The 21321-nt window shown below is 48.9% G+C and overlaps 1 protein-coding gene across 1 annotated transcript in view; it reads left to right on the top strand.

The window, feature by feature from the left end:
* TTC17 (tetratricopeptide repeat domain 17) overlaps nucleotides 1–21321 on the top strand; it is a 93182-nt gene that overhangs the window by 16346 nt on the left and 55515 nt on the right. The window contains exons 11-15 of the mRNA XM_088451813.1: nucleotides 6819–6956; nucleotides 12191–12306; nucleotides 16565–16733; nucleotides 16811–16888; nucleotides 18507–18731. Coding sequence (XP_088307939.1) covers nucleotides 6819–6956; nucleotides 12191–12306; nucleotides 16565–16733; nucleotides 16811–16888; nucleotides 18507–18731 — 726 coding nt within the window. The remainder of the gene's footprint in view (nucleotides 1–6818; nucleotides 6957–12190; nucleotides 12307–16564; nucleotides 16734–16810; nucleotides 16889–18506; nucleotides 18732–21321) is intronic.

Raw genomic sequence — 21321 nt, 5'->3', positions numbered from 1 at the left:
AAGTAATATCCGTGGTTTCAGTCTCCTATTGATCCCGCCCACAAAATGGCCGCTCCACTATGTATGATGGATCCACTTTAAGGCATAAAAAGCATGTTGTAAGGTGTTCGTTATTTCCATGGTAACACTGTGTTTGTATAGCATGGGAGCAAATTTACAGCATGCACACAGATTTAGTGCTGGGAGAGGGAGCCTGTCCAAGGTGAACACTAAAGCTGCGCATACACACACAACGATTTTGTTACCAACGATTTTCTGTCACATTTTATAGAGTGTAATGAATTATTTTTTTGAACTACAAACGATTTTTGCATATTCCCTTAACGAAAATCGTTCAGTTGGTCACTCTGACTGAACTATAAACGTGAACGCGCATGAACGATAATCATTCATCTTTTTAACTCAGAAAGTGAACGATTTTTACAACAATTGAACGATAAATTATATCGTTAACGATAATCGTTAAAAAAAATTGTTGTGTATGCACCTTAAATCCTAGTGCTACTTTAAAGTAGGGATGTGCAGGCTCGGTTCTACTCTGTTCCGTTAGTTTTTTTTTTTTACCGAATCTTATTGGCTATCCAAAACTCGTGACAGCTGAAACCCAATAAGATTCGGTAAAAAAAAAACGAATGGAACCGAGTAGAACCGAGCCTGCACATCCCTACTTTAAAGCTGCCCAGGATTTATGTGCTATATCCGAAATCAGACTGTGTATCCCGGCATGGAAATCCTGGCCTCCGTCACGTGGCACCATGCCCCCTCTCTCTCCTAGCTGAGCATTTTCAGTATTTGTTTAGCTGCGGGATAGTGAGAGGAGCTTTTAGCTTTGCAGCAGAACTAGAGGCTGGCACTCTAAAAAAAAAAAAAACCCTTCCAAAACTCCACACATTTCACTAATGTCCCTTTCTACTTCAGGGTCCATAGGGGGTCCACAGGGTTGACCTTGGGGTATAGGTTGGGAACCAAATCCGGGCACCACGCAGTTAAAGCTTTTAGCTCCCAGGATGCACTGGGTCCACTCTCCCTATAACCCCACCCCCAAGCCAGAGGCACCTCAGTTTAAGTTGGTGCCCGGCCGGAGTCGGGTCACCGTTAGCGCAGGGGGAGCTGATTAGCAGCCCCTAAGCTTATTTTATTTTTTTAGGGACAAAGTTTTTCTCCATGGACTTTGGACTCTTCAGAGCGGCAGCGTCGGACTGTCCATAGGACGTCTAAGCTGCCGCTCCGTCACCCCGCTGGCGCTGAGACGCCAGTACAGATCTGGGGATCTCAGCGGGACCCCAGAGTCTGTACTAGCCAGACTCTGTGGGCGCCCAGGACTGCTGCCGGATCCACGGGGAGCAGGTAAGGTCGCGGATCACCGCTTGCGGTGATCCGCGCATTTCAAATGCAGTCCTGTGCCTCCGGTCTCAGGGGACAGACCGGAGGCGCCGGCAGTGGCGGCGGGCCCCCCATACCCCGTGTGTCCACTAGACCACCAGGGACTTAACGATCGGTGCAGGGAGCCGGCGTCCCGGGGGTTAATAGCCGGCCAGGGGAGGCAGCCTTCCCTGTTACAGCGGCTCCTCCCCTCAGCTCAGCGCGCCTTTCAGTATCCATAGTCTGGCGTCGCTGAGCTGCTTCCTCCGCGGGCCACGCTTCCTCTGAGGTCTCCAGCGGCCATTTTATCTCTGTGGTGCAGCAGAAATCTCTCAGGATGGCAGTGAGTCCAGTCCCCCTGCGTACCTCACCATCAGGTCAGTGTACACAGCGCTGTAGCCTTCCCAGACACTGAATCTGGGCAGTTGAATGCAGTGTAATAGTGCAGTATATTATATGACATGTTTATGTATATATGTATATATCTGCATTGTATGTGACTTATGCTAGTGCTGACTGTACTTTATTCTCTCACCTGTCAGTGTATATCTATCCCTTTTCTTTATCTGCCCTAATACAGCTGTACTTAGGGTGGTTCTGAGACCTCACATTTATATACTTGTTAATATTTGTGTGGTTTGTCACATAGTGTTGCGTGCTGCACGTTGCCATATTTTAGACGGAACTGTGTGTTGCATACGCTGAAAATGGGTCCCTGCAGCTAATTTTTGGCATCAGTCAGGACCAGTATAGTGCTGCTTAATATTTCCGCCAAGATTGGTCAGATATGTCTGACCAGGAGATAGAGCGTTATACTGCACCCATTTTTACTATCCTGCAAGTCATGTGCTGCAGGTGTTAGTGCGGAGGATTTGACTCATAAAGGGTTCTGTATGTGGCGTCATCTGGTGCCGGCCTCTTTCACGACCCCCTTGGGCGGTTTGTTTTCTCGGGATCCTCTCAATTGCGGATCGCCGGGCGGGCCCCATTGTTGTACCTCACTTGGGGTTACTTCACCATACTGCCCTTTTCATCTCAGGGTATCTCGCAGCTTCTTGCTCTCTTCCCCTGTGACACAGACTACCGCTCCCTGCAGGGGTTTTTCGCAGTATATGAATTCCCCCTGGTGCCACAATAGTCTGTCATTCCCCTTGCAGGGATTACCACAACAGCCACCCTGGGTGGATGTCGTTTTCTACGAAACGCTAATTGGCGTGGTTGACGCCCTGTGGTTACTTCCCAGTTGGCTCTGCCGTGAACTGGGTACTGTTCGGGGCTCTTTCCCTCTTACACGGGGTGAAGCCTATTTCAGGTATTATTATCCCTGCTTTAGGGCGGGTAGCAGGTCCATTCTGGTTAGAGTGAATGTTGACCTGCTCCTGTATCATACACCCTCAGTATTGCGTGCCTTCGGGTTCCCTATTGCTGACTAGCGGGTGGATCGCATAGCGGGACTCTGGCTGTTGCCAGATAGGAGGTGTTACAACAGTGTTTGGCCTCCTGTCCCAAATTCCCTGAGGGTCATCACGAGCCCCTCCTGGGGTGGATGGGCGTGTTACTCGTCTGATTACAGACGTTACTACGCCTCCCATTCCTGCGTGGTCGGATTCTTCGGATCCGTAGGTGGTAACTCTGCCTGAAATCAGTATACTTGCTTTCAGGAGTTGTTACCTATCCTACCATGGCTATAGCATGGTTGGTTAATACTATTGCATATTGGGTTGATGCATTTGTAACGTTTTTTCCCCTCCAACACGTCGGGGGTTCAAATGTATTTGGTCGCTCACGTAATATATGCTGTTGTCATAGGTGGAAATGCCTATATTGGATACCAGTCTCCTAACTTTCAGAGTTCCGGCTGCGACTGTATCCTCCGTAATACCCTATGGCTGCGCTCTGGGAATGCAGAGGTGCAGATACCATCTTTAGGGTTGATATTGTTTGGTCCTGACCTTGACAAGATTGTAGTAACATTGGCAGTATTACTAACGACAAGTTTACCGCTTTCAGCTATGCCCACTACAAGGCCTCAGACTAAGTCTGTTAAGTCTTTTTTGTCCTCTGGGTCAGCCTAAAGGTCTGTTTCTTCGTAGACTGTCGGCATCTACGAGGGCCGACATATCCAGTACCGAGCAGGCCTGGACTGCCAGCCGATCCTGCTTCTGAACCTACGGATATCTCTTCAGCCTGACGGGACAGGCCTACAACTGGGAGATACCGATTTTCTCAGTTCGCCCGGTATTAGTGTCAAGTTGCCGCGGCTACGTGGGTAGGAGGGTACGCCCTCTTTACAAGGGCCTTACAGATCCAGAAAGCTATGCAGTTGTTGCGGTAAGCGGAGCTAATTAGGCCATCCCCACTATCTCAGTGAGGGACTGGTTGTTCTGCTTTCTTTCTGGTGCGGTGGCTGAATGGTCCTCTTTGGCCTATTCTCTGTCTCAATTCCCTGAACCAGTTCCTAAAGCTACCTGGGCTCAGGAGGAAATCCCTATGCTCCATCATACGATGTTTGGAACCTGGGGACTTTATGGTATCACTGGATATACAGGACGCGTGCCTACGGGTACTTAGAGACCTTTCCTCAGCATGGGCTGAGGTTTGCTGTATCACAGCAACACTTACAATTTTTCGGGCTCTGCCTGTTGGGACTGTCCTCAGCCCCACAGGGGTTTACCAGCGTTTTGGATTTTCTGACAGTTCTTCTGTTCAGTATATCCCAATGCTCCTGTACCTGGACGGCCTCCTGCTCTTAGTGGGATCACCGGGGTACTTTACGGCCAGGTCAGGATGACTGTGGCTTCTTCAGGGTGCAGACGTTTAATCAACGGGGAAAAAGTCCTCCCTGCATCCCTCTCTGGGTATTCTTCATCTAGGATCCCTGCTGGATTCTCAGAATCTGAGAATTCTTCTGGCGTAAGACGGAATCTCCTCTCTTCCATTAGGAGTACATGGTTGTCTGCGCAGTCGACAGATGTCTTTACACTCTGGGATGCATGGTGGAATGGGCTCAGTTCCATTCCAGGCCTTTCCATAATTGGCTCATCTCCAGATGGAACGAGTTTTTTCTGTCGGATAACTGTTCAAACGATGATGCTCTCTCCGGAGGCAAGTCGGTCCCTGTCCGGGTGGCTATGGCCATCTCGTCCAGGGTTTTCTTTGCTATGGACAGTGTCTGGATCGAATCCTTTTCAGTGCAGTTGGACGTCTGTCGATTCCACCCTGTCAATTCACTTACTCTGGCATAACTCTTGTTTCCCGGTGAACCTGAAAAGGTTCAGTCCGACAGGGTCAGGACAGTGGCTTCCTTTTTAGCAACACTGTTCGTTGGGTGGCAATGACAGGTATGTCACATATTCGGACATAGTCCGAGGGTCTCCTCCCGACCATCTCGGCAGCGTTCATTTCAGGAGCTCTCCATTGGGAAGCGGGAGTCCTCAGCCGTCACGACGTGCATCCCGGGGACTAGTCTCTTCCCCAAGAGAGGTTTCATCTCCTGGTGAGCAGGGGGGGCCCCCCTGAGGTGACCCTCATGGCCTTCTGACTTTATCACACTATGGTGTTACAGTCCAGCTCTGGGGATTCTGAAGCAACCTTCAGCGACTCTTTGTCGGTGAAGTGGTCCTTCCACTTTGTGTACCTGTGTTCTCCGGTCTCCCTTCTTCCTCGAGGTCTTTGGAAGTGTTTTCAATCGAGACGGAGATGCTTTCCTGCTGGTGGCTCCTGATTGCCCCAGATGTCAGGGGTACTTAGATCTTCGGAGTCTCTACATCGATACTCCATCCCTGATGCTTCACTGCCCGGACCTGTTGTCTCAGGGTCCTTGGTTTTGCCTTGGACCTGGGTCGTTTGTCTTTGACTGACTGTGTCCTTACAGTGGTCTTCCGGCTTCCCTGGCTTTGTCATCGTTGGAATGATTAGAGCACATGGATCAGCTTTTGCTGGGACCTACCACAAACTGTGGCAGCCATAAATCTTATGGTATTGTACCTGTCGATACAATCCTCCGGTGTCCAGGATTTCCAGATATTCTGGCATTCCTTCCGGCTGGCTTGGGTTTCACACTTGGCCTGGTCTTCCTGACAGTGCGGATCTCTACACTGTCAGTATGGTTAAGATATGGAATTGCTCCACTCTGGTATCCAGTTCATCCTTTGGAGTGTTTTCTTGATTATGCCTCCATTTGTCCTCCCTAGGGACTCCTTGGGAGTAAGTAGTGGTTCTTCGTTACCTCCGGGGACAGTCAATGGAACCGCTGGTTGTGATAGCCATTACATGGTCTATTGCTTAGGCTCTCTCTTTCTCTCAGGGTGTTTATATCAACCAGGAGAGTGTCTGAATTGGGAGCGTTCTCATGTGGCTCCCTCTTCTGGAGGGCATCATGTCAGGGTGGGAGTTGCTCTCGCCCTGTGTTTCTTCTTAGTGGTTTTCAGGTTCCATATTATTCTGGAACTTATGGTACGGCCATTCGGTCCCCAGTCCTCTCGGCTGGTGTGGCCTCATTGACTGTGGTCTGGCCTCTTTGGATTTATGTGATCCGTTCAGGTTCCTTACGGAAATCGGACTCCTTATTGGTGGTCTGAGATTTCTGGTTTTCACAGGAAAGGATGGCCGGCCTATAACCAAATGTTGGCTGGATGGCCTCGTAGGTCTTCCTCAGGGGCCTACCCATGGGTAGGCCTTCCTGTTGTTGATGCTTGTTTTTTCTCGGGCCATGTGACCCTCGTGTGCGGCTCGCTGTGGCGCCTCGGCTGTTTTGCCTTACTAGGTGGCCACGTGGTCTTCTGTCCACACCTTTTTAAGGTTCTAGGCATTGGTTTCCTTTGCCTCTCAGGATGCTTCCTTTTTGGCGACGGATTCTCCTCTCAGCACAGGAGCGTCCCCACCCTTGGTTGAACTGCTTTGGGACATCCCCAAGGTCAACCCTGTGGACCCCCTATGGACCCTGAAGTAGAAAACAAGAGATATGGTAAGAACTTACCTTTGTTATCTCTGTTTCTACGAAGTCCATAGGGTCCACAGGGCGCCCGCCCTGACGCACCTGGCTTCATATGGGCTGTGTGGCTGGTCACCGGTTTTCCGTCTCCCATTTCTGTGAGTATGGTTATTGAGTGTTCCAGTTTTCTCTCTCTTTTTCTCTCCTCCTCCGGCCTTTGGCTACTTACAAACTGAGGTGCCTCTGGCTTGGGGGTGGGGTTATAGGGAGAGTGGACCCAGTGCATCCTGGGAGCTAAAAGCTTTAACTGCGTGGTGCCCGGATTTGGTTCCCAACCTATACCCCAAGGTCAACCCTGTGGACCCTATGGACTTCGTAGAAACAGAGATAAAGGTAAGTTCTTACCATATCTCTTGTTTTTTAATTTCAAAGGGGAAAAAAAACAACCAAAGTGCCTAGTTCCCTTTACCTCCTCATTTACAAATGTAAAGCGCTTATTTCTGTGATCTCCTTCTGCTCTTAGTTTGGTGACGATACATCCTCTGCATACATGACTTCTGTGAATCTAGACCTGCAAGCTAATCTGAGTGTCCTGCTGCAGCGCCCCCCGGTGTCCCGTTCTGCAATAAGAGTGTGGGGCATGGATGCTGCTACTTATGATGTAAGTACAATCTTGGCTATTATGTCATAGATGAGGATCTGTCTCCAGGACGCTGCGTCACTGTATAGACTGATAACGTGGTAATGTAACATGAACTGACCAGTTCCCCCTGTCTGGGCCTTTTCCCCACCGGCTCCTCCCTTCTCCGCATTCACCAATTGTTTCCGTCATCGATTACTTTCACGACTCCATTCTGACTGTACCAGTTCTCTTGGGGACACCGGAGAACTGTAGGGTTATAGATGGTACAAGACTTTCCTCCACTACTGCAAGGTTATCCTGCCTGGCACATCCCTCACCCAGTTGCCCTTACTCCAGTCTGACCTACGCAGGTGCCCTGAGTGCTACAACTCAAATGACCAAACCGTTACCTATAAGGCAACAACACCACTCCTCCCATAATTCTCAAACCTCTCCTTTCCCCAGCACCCCTTACACCACCTATATGACATCACCAGTACCGCCGCGCAGCTACGGAATGCCCCACCGCTCTTCATCAAACTGCTCAGCGTATTTAAATCATTGTTACCATATGGAATTCAGTGTTCTCCCCAGAAATTTTTTCCAGCCGGGTGGCATCCAAAAGTAGCCGGGTGGGTGTCTTCGCAATTATGCACTCGCTGGGAAGAGGAGTATCTCCCAGACCAATCCAGTCCGACATGTCTCAGGCTGCTCCCCTACTGGCTCTGTCAAAAGTGCCCATTATGCAGTGCTCCCTGTATTTGTGCTTTCTATACAGTGCCCCCTGTAGTTTTCCCCTTTATGCAGTGCCCCCTGGCTGAAGCAGTGCCCCCAGGCTTAAATAGTGCCCCCAGACTGGTCCGGGCCCTAGCCTCAGCCTCAGCGCTTACCTTTACTTGCTGGCCGCTCTCCCGCTCGCCACTGCTGCTGCCTCGTGCTGACTGGATCTAACTAGATCCAGCAGGCGCACGGGGCAGGCTCCTCACGTCGCGGGTGACGTCATGACGTCACCCACGCAGTGCATCACTGGGAACGCTGGCCTCTGAAGCGGTAGGAAGCTTCTTTAGCCTCTGGTCACTTCAGAGGCCAGCGTTCCCTAGCGGGGGTTGGCGGGGAAAAGTGCCGGGTGGCAGACTGTTTCTGCCGGGTGATGCGCCCGCAGAAAACAGCTTGGGGAGAACACTGGAATTTACATACAGAAATGTAAATTTTTCCTTCATCCACTTGGGGACAATGGAGCAACACTGGGGTATAGACAGTGGATCCTGGCGCTTCAAATATTCATTGATTTGGGCGTGGCTCCTCCCCCTCTACACCCCACCCGACTCTACCGGCTGCCATATTATTATTTTTTTTAATTGTATGTTTTCTGCTATGGGAGTCTTCCTGCTACGTGGGTTCCCCCCCCCAGGAGACCCACCACATCCTACATGGTAATGTCCAGGCTGCCTGAGCCCAGCATCTGTCAACGATCGGTTCTACCATGCGTCGGAGTCTGGTGGTAGCGAGTAGTTGGATCCATCTTAGGACAGATTGACTGATACGAGCCGCGGTTTGCCTCCTTCCTGGAAGTCCTATGGGCACCATATCGTCAGGGGCAGGGCCAGCGATGGCTGCTTAGCAACCCCCTCTATTCGGTAGGTGGTTGTACTGCTGCGGGATGCTGGATCAGGCTTGCTAGCCTCCTTCCCTTCTATACCATGCAGGGGCTGTGGGTTATTTACTCTGGCCTACATGTATGCTTCCTGTATGTCTATGGTATATGTGTGTGTGTGTATGTAAGTCTGTGACAAGTGCCAGACTGCTAGTTATTCTTCCTAACACTCTGTAATTAGCTGTATAGGTGTGGGGGGATTCTGCTGTTAGTGCATCTGTCACAGTCTGTGTCATTTGCTGCACTCTTTTTCCTGTACCTGCTGTGTTTTTATATACTGGCTGCATTCTGTGGGGTTTGTTTGAATGCTGCTCCTCTCTGAATCCCTTGTGCTTTCTCCATTATGTCTGGGAAGGGCAATAGTGTGAGCTCGCTCACTAAAGAAGGCGAAGATATACAAAAATTGTTTTGCTTGTTCCAAGTGTAATGTAAAATGTTCTTATGCATGGCCTGAGTGTGGGGGGGGGGCAGCCCGTGAGTCATGCACAGTGGAGGCTGTGAGTGGCATGGTGCCAGCGAGTGTGCCGCCGCTGGTGGAGATGCCAGCTTGGGTGCTGACGCTGGCCTGGACTGTCACAATAGTTGACTGTTTCTAGGCAGGTGGGGCTTTCTATACCTTCTCCTGTTGGGGCATCTCTAGCTCCTATGCTATCGGGACAATCAGAGGTAACATCGTCGTGGTTAACTTTCATCGGTCACAGTCTGTTGAGCCTTCCTGGACTCAAAGGTTGGTACAAGGGTTAGTGCAAGTCTCTTCCTCTTTAGGGAGACTATTGGAACCTTCCTTCAGAAACTTAGATGGGACACCTAGGCAGTGTGGTCATCCCAAACACTGCCAGCTAAATCGTACAGGAGGACAGAAGGTTGATCTCTGGGAGAACAACATCATCATCACAATCTGTCACCGAAGATCATTCAAGGTCCGAAGAGGGTCCTGCTGACAGGCGTTTGAAAGCTTTAATCAAAGCTGTCCGCCAGGTCTTGTACATTCACGCATTTTCCAAGGAGTTTCCGGAGACCTCTCCTTTTTAAGAGGAAGCCTGAGCAACCCGATACCTTCTTTCCTTCCTCTGTTATAGGAACTTCTGTTCTTCGCGTGCGTGTATCCGGATCTCCAGGTGTATGTCTCTATCCGCTTCCTGCTATGGCCAGAGCTAAATGGGAATCTCTCCCCTTGGTGGATCACTCCATTTCCAGGCTGTCAAAAAAAGACTATTATCAAACTGCCCAGAGCTATATCTCTTAGGGATCGTTCTGATTGAAAGCTGGAGAATACTCTGAAATCGATTTACGTCTCCGCAGGTATCTCCCTTTGACCCACTCTGGGTCAACAAGGAGGTTGAAAAAAATGGGTGGACCTGCTTACAGAAGGATTACGCTGGGGTTACCCCTCTGGCTAATCTCCTTATGCTAATTGAACACCTTTTTAAGGAGCCTGCCACTTATTTGGGAGAGGCTGCCATAGATACTGGCCCGTTCTGCTCTATGGTGTCTCTTGCTGCCATCGCGGCTCGTACAGCTCTATGGCTGAGAACGTGGCAGGCGGATTCTCCATCTAAGCTTTCCTTTTTCTGGGGAAATGTTATTTGGGCCTGGAAAAAATTATTGATCTAGCTATGGATGGATAGAGCGCTTTTTCTTACCCTCTGCTTCTTCGATAGCCAAACCACGCTTGTCTTCTGGATCGTCCTTTCAAGCATAGACTAATGGTTGCCCATACATGGGGCGATTTAACACAATATGGGCGTTTTCGACTGATCGTAACGACCAATTGTGTAAAAAGTAGTGTTTTCATATGCGATGTGATGCGCGTCCCCGGCATCTTGTATCGGCATCGTAGATCAGATGGTTTTGCAGAAATATTGCGACCTACCGTCTATAATTTGACACACATCGTACGTACTTTTGCTGCAGTACGATGTCCTGGACACTCCCCTCCTCCATTTTGTGATAGACGACGGTGGACAAGACAGCAGGAAGCAGTATCTTATGGTCGTTGGTACAATCGTACCTTTTCTAAAGCCAAATCGTACAGAATGTCAAAGGAAGAATTTTTCAAGGGAATCGTATGAGAGATCAGATCGGATACAAATCGCCCCGTGTATGGGCACCGTAAGCCACGGTTTTGATGGTGTAAAAGTACTGGTCTTCCTCCAGCAGAGGGGGAAGATCAAAGGGTCAACCGTGATGCCAAACCTTCAGAGAAGCCATCCACATGACGAGCTGCTCACCCAAAAAGAGCATCCTATGGCGGGAGCACGTCTTCTGCGTTTTCTAAACATTTCATGTCAAACCTGTTCATGTCCCTGGGTGCGAGGTATCCTTTCTGTAGGGATGCTTCCTAGAGCTTTGGCTCATTTCCACTAGATCGGTCGGTGGGCACCTCTTGGGCTGTGTGTCACGAGGCATCTGCGGCTCAGCTCAGTCACTGCTACTACGTCTCCCATGCGCACTCGTCAAATTCTACTGTCTTGACACCTTTGCGTCCCAGAAGGCTAGCTTTGGGTGCAGGGTGCTGTGTGTATCTACAGCACGCTGACTCCTTTTGGGACCTTCCCAGTGTCCCCCCTGTAAATGAACGAGAAAACAGGATTTTTGTACTAGCCAATAAAATCCATTTCTCCAATTCCATGGGGGACACTAGGCGCCCTCCCTGCGCTGCTGGGTTCAGTGTGTATACTTTTGGGATTGGTTGCTGTTGCTGCTGTGTGTTGTGACATGTTTGCTCAGTTTTGCGGATCAAACATCTACAGCCCGATTCCCCATTCTGCCGATCCGATCTGCGGACCAGTGCTCAAAAACTGCATGTTAAAATCCCAGTCCCTCCAATCCCGATCGTTTTTTTTTTGTTTTTTTTTTGGACTGGATTGGTGACTCAGATGTCTAACATGTTTGATTTCTCCGACTCCGGCGTCACCAGAACCTTGAATTGGGGCAAAACATCGCAGAGGGGGTGGAGTCCAGCACATATCTGTGAAGATTTAAAGTGCCAGAATGCACTCTCCACTGTCAGTACCCCAGTGTTACTCCACTATTAGTTTCAAAACTTTTTATGGCAACTGAAGTTATCCTGTTTATCTGCATTAGAGAGGTAGAGTTCCTGAAAGTTCGGTCCCCCTCCAGATGCTCACACACTCAATGTCCTTTATACAGTCACCCCTGAATAACATTCATTGAACCCACACTGCAACCGTGAGCAGGGCATTCCGGCTTTTCGTACAGTCTCTCTCCTGTCACTTTCTTAGCTGAAGCTCCGTATTCACATGTAGCCCTCCCAGAAAGCTAAGGAAGCCGGCTGCCAGGCATTGCATATTGGGCTGGACCTTAACGTCTCCATCTAACTCTCACCTGTGTATTCATCCCTTCTGTGACGGAGCTGCCTTGGTGAACGGTGATGTGAAGTACACAGTATTGGTGTAGAGAGCCCACATCATTATGTTCTACAGTCTGCTTAATTTGAAAGACCATGTAGTGGTTATGAAATACCTGTAAAGTAATCGGACATGAAGCAGTTAGTACATATTGGCCATTAATATGCGAGTTTGTTTTTTTTCTTTCTCTCCTCCTGTTTTTTATTTTTGGAAAAGCCCTATTAATACCTCCATGTTTTTATTTTCAGCAAGAAACGGACCAACTGTGGCCCAAGAAAGCAGATTGTGCCAAGAGGTTCCCCTCTGTTCCTCTAGCTGGAGAGCTTCCAACATACCACCTACCTCTTGTGCAGTCAGGTCTGAGGTGAGTTTTGGTGCAGTTTAGTGGTTTACCGTTATGCCGTATTACAGGGGGACACTGACATCTGGTTTTGTTTTACCCCTAGAAGGCAAACGCTGGGAAAGTAAGACCTGCTATTTATTCCTATAAATCCCTGTTCTTCATTCTCCTTGCATAGGAGGTGACCAGTGCTTTTTTTTCCATCTGCCAGTGCAGGATCTCTGCACTGGCTTCACCATTGTTCAGATGGGCCGTATGTGAGGAAGTGTTGTGTACTGTTGCGGAGCTCTGCAGCATCACCAGTCCTCCTGACCCTGGAGTCCAGGATTTGGGGACTGTGAGCAAGTTCCCCCTTCGCCCGGATTCTCATGATGGTTGATACTAATCATGTGTTTGCTGCTGTATGGCACCATGTATCCATAATTGTTTAGTGTCCCACTGTTTGCGCTTACACAGTGGTTTAGTGGGGGCTGCTGGCATTAGGCTGTCACTCCTCAGTCCAAGGGTCGGAGAATAGCCGTGCCGGTGGTCCCTCTGCCGCACTGTCAGGGTTCTACTGAACCCAAACTGACTCTCTGGGATAGTTGAGTGCTGGAGGTGGACTGCCTAAACCCAGTCCTGTGTACTAAATCCAGCATTATAGGAGGGCTACTATCCCATGTACATGGTCCATTCTATGGGTATACCTGCACCTTTTGGTAACTGCTTTTTTTTTTTTTTTTTGCCTCTTAACTAGTTACAAAACTTTTTCAGAAATTGTAACTATTTCTATTTAATGTGAAAAGTGTGAAAAACCTGTGTTTTAAACTTTTTGTTCTTCAGGGTCCCTAGGGCTCCACAGGGAGACATTGAGGTGTAGGTGGGACCTGGAGGACTGGACTCCAACAGAAAAGATTTTCAATCCCAGGATGGTTCGGTCCTACCCCCCCCCATACCCCGCCCACAGCCTGAGGGCACTTCAGTTTTCATTGGTGTCTGGCAGTAGCTGGGCCACCATTATAACAGAGGGCTGGTTGCATTAAGCAACCCAAGCTTTAATTTTATGATTTCAGTTACTTTTTATACTTTTTATTTTTTAATAAACTGGCGAGCAGCACCAGACTGTTCTCCGGGTGTCCGTTCTGCCACCCCATCAACCGTCCACGGCGCCATGACACCAAACCTTTGCTAGGTACTCCTAGCGGGGCTCCGAGGGGGACTAGCTATCAGGCCCCCCAGGATCCAGGGGACAGGTAAGGCAGGACCCGCGTCTTAATGCAGTCTTGCCTCTGGTCTCAGACAGACTGGAAGCGTTGATGTGGACACTGGCGGATGTCGCCCTCAAGGCGTTCCTTTCACCCTCAATGCAAAACCAAGGGTCAGTTCTTTCCACGGCAACAGACATCAGCCAAGGCCTCCAAGCCTAGGCTCAAACAAGCCCGGGCTACTAGACGTCCACCTGCCGAGTCTGAGGACAAGCCTGCAGCCTGACGGGACGAACCTCTCCCAAGTTTTGGCATCAAACCACATCAGATGCCTGGGTAAGAGAAATGGTCTCCCATGGATGCCCTCTCATTCCTGAGGCGACCCCCCCCCCCCCTTCCCTCTCCTTACTGAATTCAGGAATAATAATTTGGGTCCCCTCCCCGCAACGAGGCAAGGGCTATTATTCTACCCTTTTCTTAGTTCTTCCTATCCTCAACCACAAGTCTCTGAACAAGTTTATCAGGGTGCCCAGGTTTTGCATGGAAACCCTCCGTTCTATTATCCTAGCTATGGAGCCTACAGATTTTATGGAATCCCAAGACCTTCAGGACGCTTAGCTACATGTATCTATAGCATCCAATCATCAATAATATCTCTGGTTTGCTACACTGCAGCAACATTACCAATTCCAGGCTGCCGTTTAGCTTCTCAACAGCCCCTCGGGTCTTTACCTAGATCATGGCAGTAATGGCGGCCTCTCTTCATCGTCAACGGCTCAGACTGCTCCCGTACTTAGACTATCTCTTGCTGTTGGCAAGCACCTCAGAGACTCTTCACAGCCATCTTCAGGTAACCATTGCCTTTCTACAATTGCACAATTGGCTGATGGTACATTTGAGAGTGTGATTATTCAGTGTACCAGTCTTCCTTCTCTCCTGTCCTGCTCCTGCCTTGGGCTTGTTAACAAAACTGAAGTGCCCTCAGGCTGTGGGCGCGGTATAGGGGGAAGGACTGGAGCATTCTGGGACTGAAAAGCTTTGCTGTTGGTGTCCTGTCCTCAAAGTCCCATCTACACCCCAATGTCTCCCTGTGGACCCTATTGACTTCGAAGAAACAAAAGGTTTTAAAAAGTCCCCAGCACCAGAGCGTAATGGCATGGCAACTCCACATCACCGATTACTTCCATTGGTGCTGCTTGTCCAAGCCAGCCTCGCACGGGGTGGTGTCTCCTCCAGGCAATGCCATACATTAGCGATACAGATGCCGTTACAGCAGCTTTATTAATTCCAGTGACGAAGATATGTTTGCAGATGTGAAGAAATTTATGTAGCAGGTGTTCGATCTCTTTGTACATTAAGGGCTCTATTTACTACAATCCGCATATCTAATGCAGATTGTAGTGTGACATTATCGATGCGAATTCAGGCAATTTCACAGGGATTTACTACAAATCCCCCCCACCCCCGGCGCTAAGCTCTGCCCCCGGCACTAAGCCCCTCCCCCCACAAAAGAGTTGGTGCAGCAGATCGGAGTGCTCAAAGGGTTGGTGCTCAGAGGGTGTTTCAGTTCCAATAGTATTAAACTATTTAGTGCCTACTCCTCAGTCTCTTTCCCCCCCCCTCCCCCCGAACCCAGTCTAAGCAGCATCCCCCAGATTGGAAGGTAGAGGAATATGGACCATTTATACATATATGCAGATATATATTTTGGCTGACCCAGGAACAATACGTCTGTATTGACGAAAGCAGAATGGGGTGGAATGGGCCGTAGCTTCCAAAAGAGCTGGACCTGGAATCAAAATCTACATGCTTTGTGAATCCAAAAATCGGGCTATAAATGGTCCAGTATTATGTATAGTAGTAAGCGATCTGTAGTAGGTAAATAATACAGAGAATTGCCATTGCAAATTGTAATGACCCTAAAGAAACCCTTGCTGGGTAAGGGCTATCCTCTCACAGATGACCCATCTCCTCAACTGGCCGATATATATTATTGACTATGAAACAGACGAACAGGTAAGATGTGCCAGACGCTAAAGATACAAATAATATACCAAAGTGAGAAATGGAAGAGGAAAGGGTTTGCGTGTTAGGGCCGTATTCAATCACCCGCGTTCATTTCGCAGCCGTGGGCGGAATTTACTTTTCGCGGACTTCACGTGTTTGGAGGCGAAAACTATTCGTGCCCGGCCCCGCTGGGAAACGCAAACAGGCAAAGTGCTGTCAGTTTTGGGGAAATCAGCCCGACACCCCCCAAAAGATGCACTAACATTGGGGATCGATCTAGATGCCCCCGAGTAGCCCTGCTGAAGGTATTTGGGGTACTTAAATGTTCTCAATAGCTGCTAATTAGCGTCTTTGCACAAGTGGTGAAGAATGGCAATTAGCCGTGTTTTATGCAGAAAATAAGTAGCCCCAGCAAATTTGGGGTACATGAAAATAGGTGCAAGCATGGTTTAAAAATCACAAGTGAAGTTTTAAAAAAACGCACCTTCAGCAAGTACCTGCAATCAAAAAAACCTCCCCTATACTTGCATACCCCCCCCCCCCCCCAAAAGCTTATTTCGCTAGTTTTTATGTTTGTACCCCGGGGAGTTCTTTTTTATTAAGCAGTCATACGTTTGGAGGGCTGTCCCAAGGGTGCTGAGTGGTTTCCCCAACGTTTGCACCCCCAAAACCGCAATTCTGCTCTTTTTATTTCACCACCTATTCATAGGCGTTCCTGCATGAACACCTGCCATTTGTGATGTGATGTCAGTAGGTGGATTAGAGCAGTAAGTCCACCGGGGCTTGCGGCAACGAGGCCCTACCGCAAGGGTCTCGTCGCAGGACCGATGCTCTTGACCATCGTGACCATCCCCTGGCCGCTCGCATAAGCTGTGGGTGGTAACCCACAGCTATGCGAGCGTCCAGGAGGCCGCAACTAAAAAAACAAAACAAGCGCCCGCCCTGATTCAGAGCGAGCGCTCGCTTTTTACGATCGCCTCTGAATCAGGGACTTAGTACATTCCTGCATATATGACTACAGAGTTTAGTGGCCCTTTTTAAATATATGGTGTCAGCCATACACAAAGCGCTGTGTCTTCTCCCTCCCTCAGCGTCAGTCCAGCTGTACTGAAACAGATCGATGCTGGAAGTGACCCGCACAACCCCGACTGCACTTCCATCCCGGACGTCCGGAAGAACGAGACCTTACAGCGGCTCTTGCTGGAGTTGGAGGGGAAGCTGGAGCTGCAGCAGCTGAAGCCGGACAGACATGCGCAGCGGGTACGCCGGGTGCCGTTTCCTTGTCTCGTTGCCTTGTGGATGACCAAACACTGACTAATTGCCTGTCTTTGCTTTAGGCCTTAATCTCCCTGATCAATAACCTCAGTATATCAGAAGAGGAAATGAGGGTCTCGCTGTACCACTCTCTCGCTCAGGTCAGTATCTCGCACATTACATCGGACCCTGCTTCATGTTAATTTCCTAAATGTATCCATTTGTTTTTCGGTCTGACTTTCCCACTTTTTGCCACGTTGGCCATGCCCGCAGTCTCTCATTATACCTGTGGGTCAGATCCATTCCTCAGTAAAATGATTATAGGGCTCTGGCGCTTGATGCTCTGTGGCGGCTTTACAGACGGGGAACAAGTTCCGTGATAAGTAGCTATAAGTGACAGGCTGAGGTAAGCGCGTTGTGCTCAGTAAATTTTGCATTTAGGAGATGTAAGCCCCTAAGCAGCGGTTTCTGTTCTATTCTAAACCCCGGCGGTTTGGTGGCGGTTTCTATTCTATTCTAACCCCTGGGAAATGGTGGCGGTTTTGCAGCGGTTTCTAAATGACAGCCCTGTTCTATTCTAAAATGTGTTTTGATGGCGGTTTTGGCCTTCGTAAATCTGCAGAAAGCAAAACCGCCGCCAAACCACAGTCCAAACACATTTTAGAATAGAATAGAACAGGGCTGTCATTTAGAAACCACTGCAAAACCACCACCAAACCGCCGGGGTTTAGAGCAGAAACCGCCACCAAAGCCCCCGGGGGTTTAGAGCAGAAACCGCCACCAAAGCCCCCGGGGGTTTAGAGCAGAAACCGCCACCAAAGCCCCCGGGGGTTTAGAGCAGAAACCGCCACCAAAGCCCCCGGGGGTTTAGAGCAGAAACCGCCACCAAAGCCCCCGGGGGTTTAGAGCAGAAACCGCCACCAAAGCCCCCGGGGGTTTAGAGCAGAAACCGCCACCAAAGCCCCCGGGGGTTTAGAGCAGAAACCGCCACCAAAGCCCCCGGGGGTTTAGAGCAGAAACCGCCACCAAAGCCCCCGGGGGTTTAGAGCAGAAACCGCCACCAAAGCCCCCGGGGGTTTAGAGCAGAATAGAAACCGCCACCAAAGCCCCCGGGGGTTTAGAGCAGAATAGAAACCGCCACCAAAGCCCCCGGGGGTTTAGAGCAGAATAGAAACCGCCACCAAAGCCCCCGGGGGTTTAGAGCAGAATAGAAACCGCAGTCAAAGCCCCCGGGGGTTTAGAGCAGAATAGAAACCGCAGTCAAACCGCCGCTTAGTAAATTTTGCACTTTGTCTGTGCAGTCTTGGCTGTGAGGGGGTGGAATGCAAAGTGCCCAAACTCCAGTATCCATCCCCAATACCTCAGTGTTCTAGGACCTCCCAGTGGGTTTTCAGAAAACTATTTTAATGTAAATTTTATAAAAAGTTTCATTTAATGAGTGAAACTTTATAAATATCACCGGTCACCTCCACATTGTGATGGCAGCATTTAGTTGAAAAGGGAATCCGTTTATTCAACCCGGTGATGACATCTTAACTGTTTGCAGCTACTGTTAATGAGGTAATGGCTGACTGCAACGCGTCTAGTCTAATGTTGCGCTTTTTTTGGGGGGGGGGGGGGGATGGGATTTAATATACTTCACATTCTAATTCTACATGTGCAGAATATGTAATACGGATTGTGATGATAAATGATGCGTTAGAAACAAGATGACAGCATTTTACAACTCTCAAATTGCTGGCAAGTTGGGGACTTGACATAAATATGGTTTCCTTCCAGCCAGCTGGGCCCCAGTGGACGGTGCTGAACGAGGCGGCTCTGTACTGGCGGGCCATAGGAAATTGCACTCAGGCCGCGGCTTGCCTGCGCAGAGCATTGAACCTGGCCCCAGCTCCGCAGCAGCACGCTCTGCTTTTTAACTTGGCCAACCTACTAATGCATCATGGACTTCACCTGGAAGCCAGTAAATTATTGCTGCAAGCGATGGCCATAGACCGCTCAGAGGTGAGTTGCTGCTCTTGTCCCATGTTGACAAATCTGTGTCAGATAATTCTATTGAGACCGCGATTCCCGTGGGAGGTTTTCATGTGTTACAGCGCACAAGTCTGATCACGGTGCTCTTGCTGACAGTCCGGCTTTATAACATTGCACCCAGATCACCCTTGAGGGAACTTAAATCCCCCCCCTAATACCAGTCCCCAAACTCTGCCTTACAGTCCAGGTTTTAGGGAAATCCATGCTTGAGTACAGGTGACTTACTTAACTTTTAATTTAACAATGTGGGCTCAAGCATGGATATCCTTAAAACCTGGACTGTAATGGCGGAGTTTAGGAACCTCTGCCATACTACCGAAAATATAACTAAGGTGTCCCTAACTTTAGACAAACTAAATTCTGCAGGCGTACTATAGATCTATTTGATTTGAAACCTCCCCGTCAGTCTTATTGATGTGCTAATACATTACAATACAACATCCTGGGGGCCACAGAGATAGATCCGATGTCATGGAGAGCATGGTGTGGTGGGAGTATGGACAGTACTGCTGATCTGTAAATTGATGGCATGTGATCTTAGGCCTAATCCCCATTATTGATTGATTTTTAAAGTTGCATCACATCACCACACCGCACACTGCTGTAGCATGGCCTTTTCTCTTAGAACCATGTTGGGTTTCCTCTTAACATAAAAAATGTCTGCTTCCTGCCGAGTACGCCAACAGTGTAGAAGTATTTGCACCGGGAAAACTGTTTTTCCAGCCTTCGAAATGCTTGCTTTACTTTGTTGCACCTTCTTAGACATTTAGGGTTCCCCCAGTACACGGCACTTACCAATGGAATAAATTCAGTGAGTTTGGGAAATTTGTATGAAACCGGCCTAATCTGCTAATCCAGGGAGATCAATGCAAACCTCACTGTTGAAAATAGGATTTTTATACTTCTTACTGTTAAATTCTTTTCTCGCGTAGTACACTGAGGAATGGTGGTTACAGGCCCTGCAGCCTCCACGATAACAAAAAAAATGAACTCCTCTTATCGCAGGCCATTAACCCCCCCCCCTCCCCGGTCTTTTGCTAACGGTTTGTCCCAAAGCAGATTAAGAAGAAGCTTAAGAACAACCATAAAACAAGGTGGTAGAGCCTAAAATTGACCCATAAACTGCAGTGTTCCCCAATGCACTAAACAACAAAGATTTAAAGTTTTTTTTTTTTTTACATTTTCATGTTATCTTGGAGAGCACAGTAATGGTAGAATATCCTTAAGCCATTGGACAACTGGATTTGGAACCAAAAATAAACCATTAGGACATGGAGGCCAGTCTAACCGTTCGCACAAAGCTGGTGGCTGCCAGCGATACTGAATTGAAGATTTGGTAATACTTGGTTTAGTAGTGCGTATAAGCCCATGCAGACCTCTTTGTCACCTCCCTAAAGATTGATATATAGAACCGCTCTTGTTGGATTGTACTCTCGCTGGTTGGCCCTTCAGTAGGGGACCTGCAGACACTGTTCACATGAACCCAAAGCCTGGGTCCCCCATTAATCAGAACAAAAGGATCTGCTTGGGATACTTTCAGTATCCTGACAGCGGGGATTCCGGCGGTCATAATATCAGCGCCGGGATCACAAAGGTAAGTACTAGGGGGAGGCTTGGGGTTGGGCACTAAGGGAGGGGGGAGGTTAGGTTTAGGCACCGGGGAGGTAGGGTTAGGGGGTAGGTTAGGGTTACTGAACTAAAGACGTCAAGATTGTAACCTGGTGGGATTGCCGGCATAGGGACATGGCGTAATTCTGCATGGTTACATGACTGCTACTGCACATCTCCAAAACTTTTTCAAAACGAGAGTTCAAAATATGAACCAGTTCCCTAGAAGGTGAAGTTTTTGTCTCCCAGAAGGCAGTAGGGGGTAATGCAAAGACATTTTTACACCGCAGTGCTAGCGTCGGGCTGAATTGACGAGCATGGGGTGCTGGCGTCATTGTGAGAGGTTTCCGATTCCTCAGATTTGGGCCTTGTGATTGCAGAGGGAAATGGACCCTTAGCGACTGGGGTGTAATCCTAATCTAGGGCCACTTTGTGGCAGAACTCCTGAGACCTAGATAGGTAAGAGAGCAGACACGTATAGCATCCATGGTAGAGCGCTGAGGACTAGTACTGCCTGCTAACTGCTGCTTGTCACACACATCAGAAATAATGAGGGCAATGTATTCAACCTTCTAAAGTAAAGGGGTTGCTATGAGCACTGCTACACTATCTGCTTCTAGCCAGTATTTATCAAGTACCTTCTATAAACTGATTGGTGGAGGCTCATTCGCTGCTATGGGCGACTTTTTCACTCTTTAGAACAGTAGTTCCAAAACTCTGTCCCCACAGAACCCTAACGGTCCAGGTTTTAAAGATATCCATAGTGGAGCACAGATGGTTATATCAAAATGAATGAGGTACTAATTAAGTCACCCAGTGCATGGATATCCTTAAAACCTGCACTGTTAGGCTGCCTCGAGGATGACCAGTGGAAACCAGTGCTTTAGAAGGTTTGAAACATATCCCCCAGTATTCAGAAAGGTGGGACTGTGCATGGCTACACCACTGTACA

Source organism: Taudactylus pleione, unplaced genomic scaffold (genome assembly GCF_031769625.1).
Source record: "Taudactylus pleione unplaced genomic scaffold, aTauple2 ptg000027l, whole genome shotgun sequence".
Taxonomy (NCBI): Eukaryota; Metazoa; Chordata; class Amphibia; order Anura; family Myobatrachidae; genus Taudactylus; species Taudactylus pleione.
The sequence above is the reverse complement of the archived record's forward strand: the minus strand, read 5'-3'. Positions and strand labels throughout refer to the sequence as shown.